This window comes from Fringilla coelebs (genome assembly GCF_963513975.1).
Source record: "Fringilla coelebs genome assembly, chromosome: 3".
Lineage (NCBI taxonomy): Eukaryota > Metazoa > Chordata > Aves > Passeriformes > Fringillidae > Fringilla > Fringilla coelebs.
Genome location: NC_140030.1, coordinates 66,765,136 through 66,778,062, shown reverse-complemented (window position 1 = coordinate 66,778,062; position 12,927 = coordinate 66,765,136). Strand labels below are relative to the sequence as shown.

The window sequence follows — 12,927 nt, the reverse complement described above, 5'->3', positions numbered from 1 at the left end:
TCTTCTATTATTTTAGTATAGTTTTAATATATAATTTTCTTTTAATATAATATATATCATAAAAACATGGAGTCAAGATTCTCATCTCTTCTCTCATCCTGGGACTCCTGTGAACACCACCACATGTACCCATGGAAGAGTGAGCATTTTGGAGCTTGCCCTTTGAGGGGAAGCCATGTGTTGGGCAGGGATGCTCAGGTTTCAGAGAGAAGTGTGCACAGAGATCTCACCCAAAGTAACATGTCCTGGCTACACTTGAGCCTGTACATTATCTCATTTTCAGAATAGCCTGCCAGTCCCTGAACCACTGACCCTAACTGCATTCTTGATGCCACACAGATCAAAGTTCCTGAGTCCTACATTCCTGATGTCCCCACATTCCCCCCACCAAATATTTTTTCTTATTGCGTCTACTGACGTCTTTCACTGCGCCTTCCTATTGTGCTGTTGTCTCACTTTATACAATGCAAATTGTTTCCTCTCTTTTCCTGGCTTCCTACTTCTCTACGTTGTCTTTATCCTCTTTTGAGTTGGAGGACAACAGCATCTTGTTTTTCTGCAAATAGGAATATTTAAAACATTGAAATATGACCTAGACTCTGAATCTATTAGGACTGATTCAAAAAATGAATGAGAAGAAAACAGGGCTCTGAGAGTGAGATTTCTTCATTCTGCAAACTGCCATGTGATTATGCAAAGCTGTTCTCTTATGTTTTCTGCCAGACAAAATATGCAGATAATTTTCTTGCCTTTTGGAGGGGAAATGGTGTGCATGTGCATAAATTCTGTCTTCCTTAAATTAAAATGAGACCTTACAGAGTGGGTAAATTGCACTTTGCCGGGTGAGCAGACTGGCAGCTCAGAACCGAGCCTGGTTTCACAGCACATTGCTTGTCTCAGTAGCGAGGCAACATGGAACAGGCTTGGTCTGCTTTTTGGTCTGTAACTCACTGTGTAAATGCCAGCCAAATTAAAGCAAAGCAGATGGGACGAGTAATATGAAAATTAATGAAGCTACTTGCATTTAAAAGTAACTGTAGATACATATTTTAATGGAAAATATCCTTTCTAATTCAGAATAGCTGGTCAAAAGAAACGGATCAAGCAGTGAAAACTGCTAAAGCTTAGCAGAACACACCTACAAAGAATTATTACAAGTGAATAAGTCTTTATAGACATAATCCCCATTAAATTGAATTATCAGGTCAAAGACTTATTTTCTTTCTCAGCTACCTGCACCACACTGTGAATCTACCATTTTTCCCAAAATGTAGAAGTCCACCTCTGATAAATTCTTTTGGGATTATTCACAATGAAATCTAACATGTTTTCATTCTCCTGTGACTTTTGCAGTTTCCATCCAAACTTTTACAAATTTCTACTGAATAGTGACATTTTACTTTTGTATAACTGGCTACACTTCAGTTGAAAGAGAAATGAGTGTCAGTGTTCTTTTAGCTTTACCACACAAAAAAATGCAGCTCAACCTTAATGATATGCTGAAAGATGCCCTCTGCTGTAATAAAGTTCTAAATCAATATTCAAAATTCCAGCCAATCACCAAGTATGTTTGTATTACTCTAAACTCTGAGCTCACTAGGTATTTCCAACTGCACAGCTGGTTCATAAGAAGAAAACCAGGCTTGTCTCTCACATGCCACTGTGCTGCTTCTTGAAATTGTTTCTTCTTGATGTTTAGATACTAACAGACTCTTCAACAGTGTTTTAAGTGCAGAGAGTGGAATCAGCTTTGTATTTTATTAATGAGTTTGAAGGTACTTAAAGATGTGGGGGAATCAGAAAAAAATAAAAATAAAATCTTACCATTATATTGGAGACTGTCTCTAAGAAGCACACAATTTTCTGCTAGACACAGATCAGGATTTTTGAACTACTGAGTTACCAAATTCTCTTTATCTATGTAAAAAAATGGCATCCAGACTCTTCCTCAGGAGTCAGATTTGAAATTTCAGGGGAGAAGTATTACAGTTAAATTGCAACTTTTTGACACCAACATAGATATATGTACTGTTTTTCATACACAGAGTCTTTCCATGAAGAAAAAATGAGAGGCTGTGTAAGTGACAAATTGTGCCAACATTCGCAGAGAGGATTTTCTGTAAGAAACAGTAGAAGGTCCCTACCCCCACTCCCTCATACCTCTTCTGTGGTGTGATGCCATCAGATAACTGGTATAGTAGGCTTTGATGCAGCCATTTTGCTATTGCACCTCCAAAATGAGTGTCATCTTGAAAGATCGGGCAATCGTGTCTTGATCCAGAAAAGCTTGCCCTATCTGTTCTGTTCAGTAAAGGGCTTGACTCCATGTGTCAGTCCTTTGCTGAAGTTCTTCACTGAGTAAAAATGCACATAATTTCAGGGCTGTCCTTATGCCCCTACTGAATGTGGCCCAGTATGGCTGAGCTAAGTATAAACAGGACTCATGACCATCCAAATTCCAGTACTTTCAATACAGTAAATGTTATAAAGTTATGGTGCTTAAAAGTTGTGTTATTCCGACAGGGAAAAAGAATAAATATGTTTTACCCAGGTCAAATATGTTTTACTATTGAGCAACCTGGTCTACAAACTTGAGGCAAAAATCCTATCAATTAAAACACGACATACCATTCTTGTTTTCCTTGTAGTAAAGTGCTACACACAATGGCTCTTTAACTTACTGCAAATGCTGTTTTGAAATAGCTTTGTTTTAGTTTTTGTACACCTTTCCTCACTAACTTAGCCTGCAATATAGTGCACCATGTAAAAAAGCTGTTTTGTTGGTGTAAAACTGATGCATATGAAATGTCATCAGTCATCTCTTTCTGGTCCAATGTATGTAAATTCTTTGACACAATCCAAACAAGGCATTTTCTCTTCCAGGCTCCATTGAGGTAAGTGAATATTTTGTTCTTCTGGAATATGCACAGGGATTTAGTAAAACTGTTATTGTGCTTCTCTTAAAACATTACACACTCCAAAGTACATGCAATTAAACAGTGTGACAGTTATTCACACCCTCATCATATCTGTGTTGTTGAAATGATAAAAGAGCCAATCAAGACATTCACAAATCTCACAGTAGATTTCCACAATGTCACATTACCGTTCAAAATGAGAAAATTATGAAACTTAGAATTATGTTTATCATCAGAGCAAGATTTGATAACGTATATCTGACTATACTGTGCCTGAGTTTAAGTCAGTTCATGAAGGTTATTAGCTGAATTTTTGACATTTCGATATTGATAATGCTGGCTTTTGGAGCTGGATTGATTTTTACAACAGAATGTCATTATAGCGCTTGCAGTGACATGAAGAACAGAACTTCAACTTGATCTTCCTCTACAGAAGCTCATTAGACATTCACATAAGAAGGCAACCAACACGTGCTATTGCCATGGAAACAAGATGGAATATTATGAAGCAGTATATCCCATATTCCAAAACAGAGAGGACAAAGATAGCAAAAGACTGACAGGCTTTTCTTTTGCAGCCTGTATGGGTCAAAGAAAAACTTAGCTCCTGCTCTTTGAAATAAAAATCACCAGTGCGGTTTTAGGCCTCTGGTTTCAAATCTTCCTTTTCAAAGACAAAATCTCAAGCTAGTTAGTTTAGTTTAGTTTATGATGTATGGGAGGAAGGAGGCCGAATGGAGGCATTGGCATTGCAGCAGGTGTGTAGGTGTGATGAGGTACAAAGCACACATGTCATAGAACTGTCAGAAGACTGAGTCAAGTTCAAGCCAAATAGTGAGGTATAGATAAAACAGAGGTGAGCAAAAGCACCAGAACATAGTGGCCATTAAGATGCAGAGGAGGCTAGTTTCAAAGACAATGGCTGGCCAGTACCAGTGGCCAGAAATGCAAAGGATAAAACTTCTTGTGATTGCCATTAAATTGGTTAGTCTCATAGTTTCTTACCTTGCCTAGATAATGAAAAGCTTCTGGACATCCTCGACATATTTCAGGTATATAAGACATACCTAGTCTAACTTCCCAGGCTTCTGTTTGTGATTACATACATGGAAAATACTTTAAGTCATTTAAAACACCTGTCTGTTCTAGAGAGTTTTCACAATTTTAAGAGTCTAGATCATTGTGTTCGAGTAATAGTGTTGACTTCTGAGTGGTTTTTTTGGGAAAGAAAGATGGATAGGGAAGCAGCATTGTGTCATTGATGACACAATGACAAACACAGGAATTCTGTGATAATGAAAACAAGAGCTTAGAGGAAATATCTCGCCCTTTGAATAAAGAGCCTGTGATTGCTACTTCATTCACACACTGGTTTACTTTTAAGAAATATTTTTAAATTCCAGCTGGGAGTCAATTGTAATTAGTCATTTGAACAAAGTGTATTTTTGCATGGGCAAAATACATCTTAGGAAAGAGAAACAAAGAGAATAATAGGGCTTTAAGGAGTGCTTAACAAGCCTTGGAAGGTTGTATCATGAGTTTGTCACTACAGAGAGTTCCTGTGAGATTCCAAAACACTTTAAGAGAATGATGGAAGGGAAAATATTACAGTACATAGAAAGCTTGTGAGTCTACTCAATCAGGCTTTGGTAAGCCTCTCAATGCCAGCATATGAAAAGTATCGTTTGCCCCTATTTAGTTATGATAAACCCCACAAATTGTCGTCCACTTAAGGAGCCACATCAAATGACATTCAAAACTGTCAGGCTGCATTCACTGTTTCAACTCTGATGCATTCTTGACTGGTTCTGTGTTAATTGAAAAAAAATGACAAAAGACACTGGGATTTTGGGAGAAGAGTCTGAATGGAATATTAATTTTATTACAAAATTATTCTAGCAAAGCATAAAAACTTAACAGTAGCAAGTAGATTTTTAGAATACTAGATAAATTTTTTCACTAGCAAAAGGCAAAGAGATAAAATGTGATATAGTTGCCAAAAGTACTTGAAAATAATAAACATTTTTTCTCATCTTTGCATATGAACTTTCTTTCCCAAACTGTTAAATACAATTCACAAGTGATAGCAACTACACTTTTCTCGCCAAACCTTTACCGTTTTTTGTTTTTCTTTCGCTCTGCTTTCAGGGCTGCTTCCTGAGCTGCTAGTTCTTCTTCTTTTCTGCGCTCAGCCTCCAACACCTCATTTCTGTATGCTTCCCGAAGGCTGTAAATTCTGCCTCGTGCTTCATCCAAGGATGCCTAGCCAAAAACAAACAGCAATACTGCCCTGCTCAACACATCAATCTTGGTTTCACCACAAGCAACTGCATCCTTCCTGTTTTGTTTCACTTTGTGACGCTCTAAGTACAAGGAGAGCATCTCTCCTTTTCTTTTTACATGGATTTTTATTGACTTCTCAAAGGAAACAGCCAGATGTCAATCTTTTCAGCATGAAGAAGAGAAAGTTCAGGAAAATCCTTTTTAAACTGCTGGCATAATAAGATAGTTGTGTGAAAGAAGAATAGGGCAACAGAGTAGTTACTGTAGTTACCTAACTGGACCTAGTCCTTTTTCAGTTACTGGTTTGCTTTGCAGTCTTAAACAAGTCTATTAAAAACTAGGTGTTAGAGATGCTGGAATGGCTTAGGAGTTGTGGCCTTATAAGAGGTTAAAGGAGCATAAATCATAATGATCTTCAATGAGACTTGGGGTGAGTGGGACTTTGACACCTCTGAAAACTTTAACCTTTCCATTTCCATCCTGAAAAATGGGGATACCTGGAAATCTCTATATAGTTCTTTGTGTCCATAGATGAAAGGGCTGCAAAAGTGCTTATCAGCACAGTGTGCATATTCACAAATAAATCTAATTTTAAATTCATAATGTGAAACATTTAAAATGGAAATACTTTCTAGAAAGAGTTGAGGAATTAATCTTATGAAAAATTCCCCTTCTGATATACAATGTTAGGCATCCAAAATCATAGCAACATCTGAAAACCTGGACTGGCATCCTTATTAGGGTCAGCCACTGTTGGAGAGCTGCGGCTCCTTGCTGACCTGTAGCTGAGTAATCTAAATCAGGCTGTCTGGGAACTAGCTAAGGAGATGTTTTCAAGTAAGATTTCTGTAAATAGGTTGATTTGACATAAAATTATTTTTATTGTCTCTTATCCAGTTTTAAGAGCTCTGAATTGAGCAGTTGATTGATAGTGGTTGTTGTATCACCACTGCAACAAACAATTGTTTTCCTGATGATGCTCAACAGTTAAGCCAATTTGGTAAGATACTTGTGCCAATTTCATGTGCAGTGCATTGGCTGAGTTAATCCTCAGAATGGATCCCACTAATGCTACCACATTTATTATTTATAGACATGGTTTTATGAGGTTTAATAATATAAATTCTTCATTTGCTGGCATCATGCATATTCCAAGGAAACTGCATTCTCTAACTTTTCTGAGACACAACTTATCCCCCTGTATAATTGGTTTTTTATTACTTTTCAAAAAGCCGTATACAAGTCTATAGCCAAAAAAAAAGCCAGACTGGAGATGCTTCACTTAATAAGCATCTGGTCATGTATGTCAGTTTTTGGTCAGTTTTTTTCTGACATATAACTATGCTTTTATGTTGATAAAATAGTGTTTTTGCAGAGAGTGTATCGAGAAAGTACCAAGAATATCATATTAAAGATATCATGCAGTACTATTTTTTTACTTTAGAACTTTTAGATTTGACCTTTGTCCAAGTGAAATTTCAAGCTTGTTTGCTGCTTCTGATCTCTAGTACTGAATACAAAAGCTTTGATGATGGTTGATCAGGATATTCAGACTAGTGGTGGGCATCCCAGCAGAAGTTAACTGGAAAGTAATCTTGAAAACATACCTGCAGGTTCTCATACGTTTCAAGTATATTTTGCTTCAATAAAATTCTCTCATTTTCTTCTTTTTGTCTTTGTTCCGTAGTCAGCGTGCAAAATTGCATAAAATGGTTGAATTTTTCTTCTATCTGTATCTGTTGCTGTTGAATGATAGACTCATTTCTCAGCACAGGTTTAGGCATTGTTTTTCTGAAAGAAATACAAAACAGATATTTGTCTCATATTAAATGAAGTTTTGGTTGTTGTCTATTTTGCTTAACATCTCTATGCAAGTATTTGGCTTACATTTGGCAACATCACCATCATATGGTTAGATATGGTTAAGGAGTCACTTTTCCTCTGCTTCTATATAACACCAATAAGAAAATACATTCCTGAGGCCAGGTCTTCTTATACTTGAGTGTCTATTTTAAATCTATTAGTAAAATCACGCTCATCTTCGAGCATTTGAAAAACTCCTACATGTGACAATTTGAAAGAAATATGTTTTCAGAAGTTTTTGATACTTCTGAAAATTGAGACAAATGCAATTTATCTTTTAGGGTGGTTTTTTTTTTTGCTTTTGGCATAATGGCAGGTAAGTGGATAATATACTTCTATATTTTGTCCTAAATGACTAGTGTAAAAGTCAAGGAGTTGAGGACAAATGAAATGCTTACTAGATTTAAGATTGTGGAAGGTATTTTGCCATATTTTTGCCATACTGCTTTTATGCTATTACACTTCAATATAATGCCAATTTCCTTCTCAATTTAAAATTAAACTTGAGCATATTTTTCAGCATTTTTGAAGTCTTCTGAAGATCAATAAAATGCAAAAATGCCACATTGAATACAAATAGACTTAAGCATGAAGTGGGTTATAGCTGCAGCGCAGCAAAAAAGGAGATGCATTTAAATTAGCTCAAAAAGTTCATGTCAACACTTGTAATAAAGAATATAGTTCTTTTGAATAATAAATGTAACTAGTACAATTATTTCAGCTATTAACTATTATTAACTGAACTGCATTTCTTAAATATGTTATTTTATAACATCCTGACAAATTTTTTATGACCCTGGGATTGGGTCAGTTGGTTGGAGGGTAATGCTGATAACACCAAACTTGTGGGATCAATCCCCGTACAGGCTATTCACTGAAGGACAGGACTTGATGATCCTTGTGGGTCCCTTCCAGTTCAGAATATGCTGTGGTCTGGATGCTCCTTTCAAGAAGACTGAAATAAGCATATTTGTCCAAACACTCATTTCCTTCAAATGTTTCTGTCACACATTCATCACATGCAGTGCAGTGATTCAACAACCCCTTTGACATTTATTATGTTAGGGCAGTTTACCTTGTGTAACGACTAAGGTCTATAAGCTCCCATTTTTTTTGCTGTGTTTTCAATCTTGAGACAATATTTATTTGTGGTGATTGCTTTCCTGTGGTAAGAAAATATAAAACAAAACAGATTAAACTGGTTATGTGGTTATGCTAGGGAGCTCCACCTAAATTCTTTTATCAATTTTTCTTCCTTTGGCTCAGCAAAATACATTATTAAATGAGAATATAGGCTGGAGAGGTATAATATTTCTGCCCTTTTATTTCCAACACTTAGGACAGAATCAAAGATACTATTAGAAACCCATATATACTAGAAGGAAATTAACATGTGGATTTTAGCTAAAACCCGTCTACTCACTAAAGTTAGTAAATCTAAGCAAGAACATTGACTTTGCAGTGCCTAAAAGGTATAAAAACAACTTCTGGGTATCATATTCTTTTGATTAAAGAAATCAATAAAAATCTGATTCTGCAGTCCTGGCCGTAGTTTAAAAAAAATTTATTCCCTTTTGGGGAGAAGACTTAATTAAAAAAATACCTGTTTAAAGAAAAGCCATAACACAGTAAAACTGGTATTCTGAAATCTTAGACTAATTTTTTTAACCACATGGATAATGTGGTTAAAACATGCTGTGTTTTATTGTAGCATTCTTGCAGTACAATGACACATCTGATATTAAGCATGGCAATGGGCTGAGCTGCTTTGTCATTATTTCAATGCTTCCTTCTTTTAATTTGTCTTGATGTGCTGAAAAAACCTGTGAAATTTGATGGGATTTAATGATGACTGCATTAGTTTTCTTTTATCAAAACTCTTTTATTACCTTACCTATAGTAATAACTAATTGAATTATGTTAAAAATATTACTGGACTTTTCTCGTGAAAAATAGAAAGAGGTTTCTGAGCATTAAAATAATTAATTTTTATATATTTACTCTCTATATATAGACAAATATACCAGCTTTCTCTGCTGGTCTCAAAGGGTGACATGGATCTGGGGAAATGCCTTATTCACTGCCCATTGGAACAGTAGTATCCAGAATACAAAAATCCTCATTAAGCTACTGCATATTACAGAAATGTTCAATCTCATCATTGCCAAATGCTGCACTCTGTGGAATAGAACCACAACAACTTAAAGTCATTGGGGTGTCACTTTTTACTTCCTAAGACATTATATTAAATGCTAAATGCTTAGTTTAGAACAAAGCCCTTGGTGGACAACAATTAATTTTGAAGTCCTTTAGCCAGTAACTTTGAGGAAACAATATTGTTTCAAGTAACCAATACAGTATTAAAGGCATTAGGTGAGGATTAATTCTGCTTTAATTTCTGAATCTGAATCTTTCCTGTGAAGGAATGGAATGGGATGGAAAAATACTAATCTATAGTTAATTACTGGTCACAGGGTCTAGTTCCATGCACATGAGTCGTGATTAGATATTGTCACAATCAGACTGGGAAGTATTTCCTTTTCGTGATGGCCTCACGTCAGCATAATCATGGGAAAAAAAACCCCAACAAACAGCTTGAAGTCTTGCACCCAGTTCAACTTTTCATCAGAGTACAGAAATTGGCAGGGAATACATATGAAGAATCCATAGAAGATTCAATCACTAAATAAAATTAGCACTTATGGAAGCTTCCAGGAAACTGATGCTATTCAGTATGCACTTTTTGACACCTCACTTCCAGACCACTCTCCATGAACAGCTTCCATGAACATGCACTTTAGGTGTATTAGTCTCTTACTGACATGCTATTTTAGCTGCTAAACACTTTTTTAGCATTTCTACTCTAATGACCTCTGGTACTTGGAATTGAGGGAGAAGGTATTTTCCACTAAACTTCCAAAAATTTCAGATTAATTTAGGGTTAGAATTCTTCTACAGAAGGGCTACCTGAAGTTTGCTTAAGGGTAACTTGGCAACCTCCAAGAGCTGTGAGGCTGTATTTGTGTCTGGAACTAGAGCAATGAAACAATTAAAATAAAGAGGGGATAAAGAGTAAGCCTGCCATTGCACATTTTGACACCTTTATTGGGGCTGATCTATCTATCTACTACCAGTATTTAATGCAGAAGTCTTTCCTAAGAAGTGGAACATGCTGAACAGCAGACACAGAAAGTTGTACTCTTACCTGCTTCTTCTGAACTAGGTGTTAAGTCGTCAGTCTCAGCCCCAGCTGTGGGTTCCTCTGAATCTCTCACAGTATACTTATTAATAAAACGCACACGTTCCTGAAAAGCCTACAGATCGAAGTTTTATAATCCAGATAACAAAACTTTTACTGCATATTTCAAATCTCAAAGAATTTTCAAAAGTAGGATTCTATAAGTCTTCAATAAGACCTAACATCAGGGTGCAGTGTGCAAGTCTGCCTGGGGCTGGAATCAGAAAAGATGCCAGGATCCCACTGAATCAGTCAATGAGACATTGCACACTTGCACTAAAGATCTCTGTCCAATGAAATGCTGGGAAATCACTGATCTCTGAGCAGTTTAAAATAGTATTGGGATTAAAAATAAAATAAAACCTGTATTGCTGAATGTTTGGGTAATGCATCTCTTAGGAGCTCCTATAGCCTGATGATTTAGACTTCCTCTAGAAAAATGGGACCTTTGGGTGAAAACCCTTTCAGACTCAATTACCTTTGATGCCAAAACCAGAAATCAGCACTTCTGTCTTTTCAGAAGGAGACTTTGACTCACTTGGAATTCTCTTAAGGGCTGTCATTGCCAGAATAGACAGAGAAGCCGTTTGGCTTTTGGTCAGCCTGGAGTCAGGCACTCAATTTCCAGAGCCAGAGGGTCTGTGACCCCTGGAATAGGCAGACATTGGGCCAGCGTTGTCAAGAAGAAAGGAGAGGAGAAGCTACTTAATCGGGATAGCATACCCCCAATTTAGACCTTGTTTTTAGCATATTCTGTTGTTGCTGCAATTTTCTTAATGATAGCTGTTAAAAAAAAGTCACAAACCTAAGGGGCTTTAAAGTGGAAGTTGCAATACAGTTGATTTTTTGATTAAAAAAGATAATGGTGATAGAACCAGATTCTGAAGAGTCTTCACACATCAGATGGAATTCATTTCTAGCTAACCTTTAGGAGGCTGTACTTGCATTTTCAATCTCAGCACAACTAATCAAAGCTGCAGAGCAGCATTTCTCCTTAGTTCAGAATATAATAGAGTAGTGTCAGGAAAAGTTTTGAGCTTTAAACACACTTGAAAAGAACTGAGAAAATCTGAGAGTGTAGCTGGGAAGGCTCATGTCTCAGGTTCATTTCGAAAAGTTGATACTAAAACCCTCAAATTTCAAATCTGGGGATTCTGGCTGAGCATACCTTAATGGTATTGGTGGTGATAGGGAATGACTGTCAGATGAGTTTGAAGACTGCACTTTGTTATTTTATTTTTCTTTGGTAATGATACTTCCAATTCTGAATCAGCACTGCACTTTTTGCTTTGCTAGAAAGAACATGTATTATTTTTCCATCTCAAGCATATGTCACTTCAAAAGCACCCAGATGCACCTGGCAACTAGATCAGTATTGCTTCTCCAAAACTGAATTCATACTGAGCGTGTTACAGACTCTTGGGTAACCTGCAATGCAGACTGAATTTGGAATCCTGGCTGCAAGGAACAATTTGGGTACTGCTATATGACCAGGTGCCAGTTCTTCAGAAGAAATAACTTTTGGCATGTTTATAGCAGTGTATTTCTCGATAGAATTTGTTCATGCTAAACATTAAACTAGTCACAAGTAGCAGCTTTGCAAATGTGTAGAGGTAGTGGGCTTTCTAAGGAGAAACTTATCTATGTTTTGTAAAGTAGAATCTAAAGTCTCAGTGATCTACAGAAGCCTGATGTAGATGATCTGGATTCCTACCCAGAATTCAGGCACATAATCACTTTTAATTCTTTAAATTGTAAAATTTCCTGTCTTCCAGAGGGGTGAAGAGAGCAGCCCTATGAAGGCAGGTTTCTGTTGTGGCAAGTGCTCTACCATTACAACAACTCCTGGAACTTGTGAAGAAACATCATTGCAGAGATAGCACTCTGATATTACCTTGACAGCTCTCCCTGGCTCCGCAGACTCCCATGCTTCTTTCATGGCTCTGATTGCATCTACTCGCCGGGTGTCCTTCTTCACCTCCAGAAAGTCTGCCTCTTTCTGGTCACTAACTATGCGTAAAATACAGTAGGGGGCATTTGACTCTCCTGGCTGAAAGCATCATAAACATAATGTAGTCACTGGTATACATCTACTACCACTCTTTAGGATGAAGTTATGTTTTTGTGTACTGGTAATTTTTCTAACTGATATACATTGTACGCTGACAGACTTTGATATGCATTATGACACAGAGGCTGCCAAAGGAAAGAAAGATTACTTTGCAATGTCTGGAAGCTCTTTGAGGTGTTTTGTTCACATGTTTTCCCCCACCCTCATGCAGCATGCTTCACACTCCCAGTTCTTCTGAACAGTTTGTGTGAACAAGAGTATTTTGTGTGATTTTTCATAAAATTATGTCGTCTCGCCTCGTCTCATCTCCTCTCCTCTCTTCCCACAAGCTTCTTTACTAGAAGCCTTATTATATTCAAGTGGATTTTTTGTATAGAAATAAACCTTGCTCTCTCTTGTAACTTTCTTTTCCAAGCACTTCTCAGTCTCTCAAACACCTTAATGCATGGCTTCTCCAGAATCACAGGGTAAGTAGGGCCTGAAGTCTACTAGACTATTCTGATGCCTGACCAAGAAATGAGATATTGTGCTGCATATATTTCAGGAAAATATCC

The 12,927-nt window shown here is 36.9% G+C and overlaps 1 protein-coding gene across 1 annotated transcript in view; it reads right to left on the bottom strand.

Moving 5' to 3' along the window:
* Positions 1 to 5,030: 5,030 nt before the first annotated feature.
* Positions 5,031 to 12,927, bottom strand: part of ADGB (androglobin) — a gene marked incomplete at both ends in the record, with an annotated part of 104,788 nt that continues 96,891 nt past the window's right edge. Inside the window, 5 exon segments of the mRNA XM_084202634.1 lie at positions 5,031 to 5,180; positions 6,809 to 6,992; positions 8,140 to 8,227; positions 10,270 to 10,378; positions 12,197 to 12,352. Coding sequence (XP_084058760.1) covers positions 5,031 to 5,180; positions 6,809 to 6,992; positions 8,140 to 8,227; positions 10,270 to 10,378; positions 12,197 to 12,352 — 687 coding nt within the window.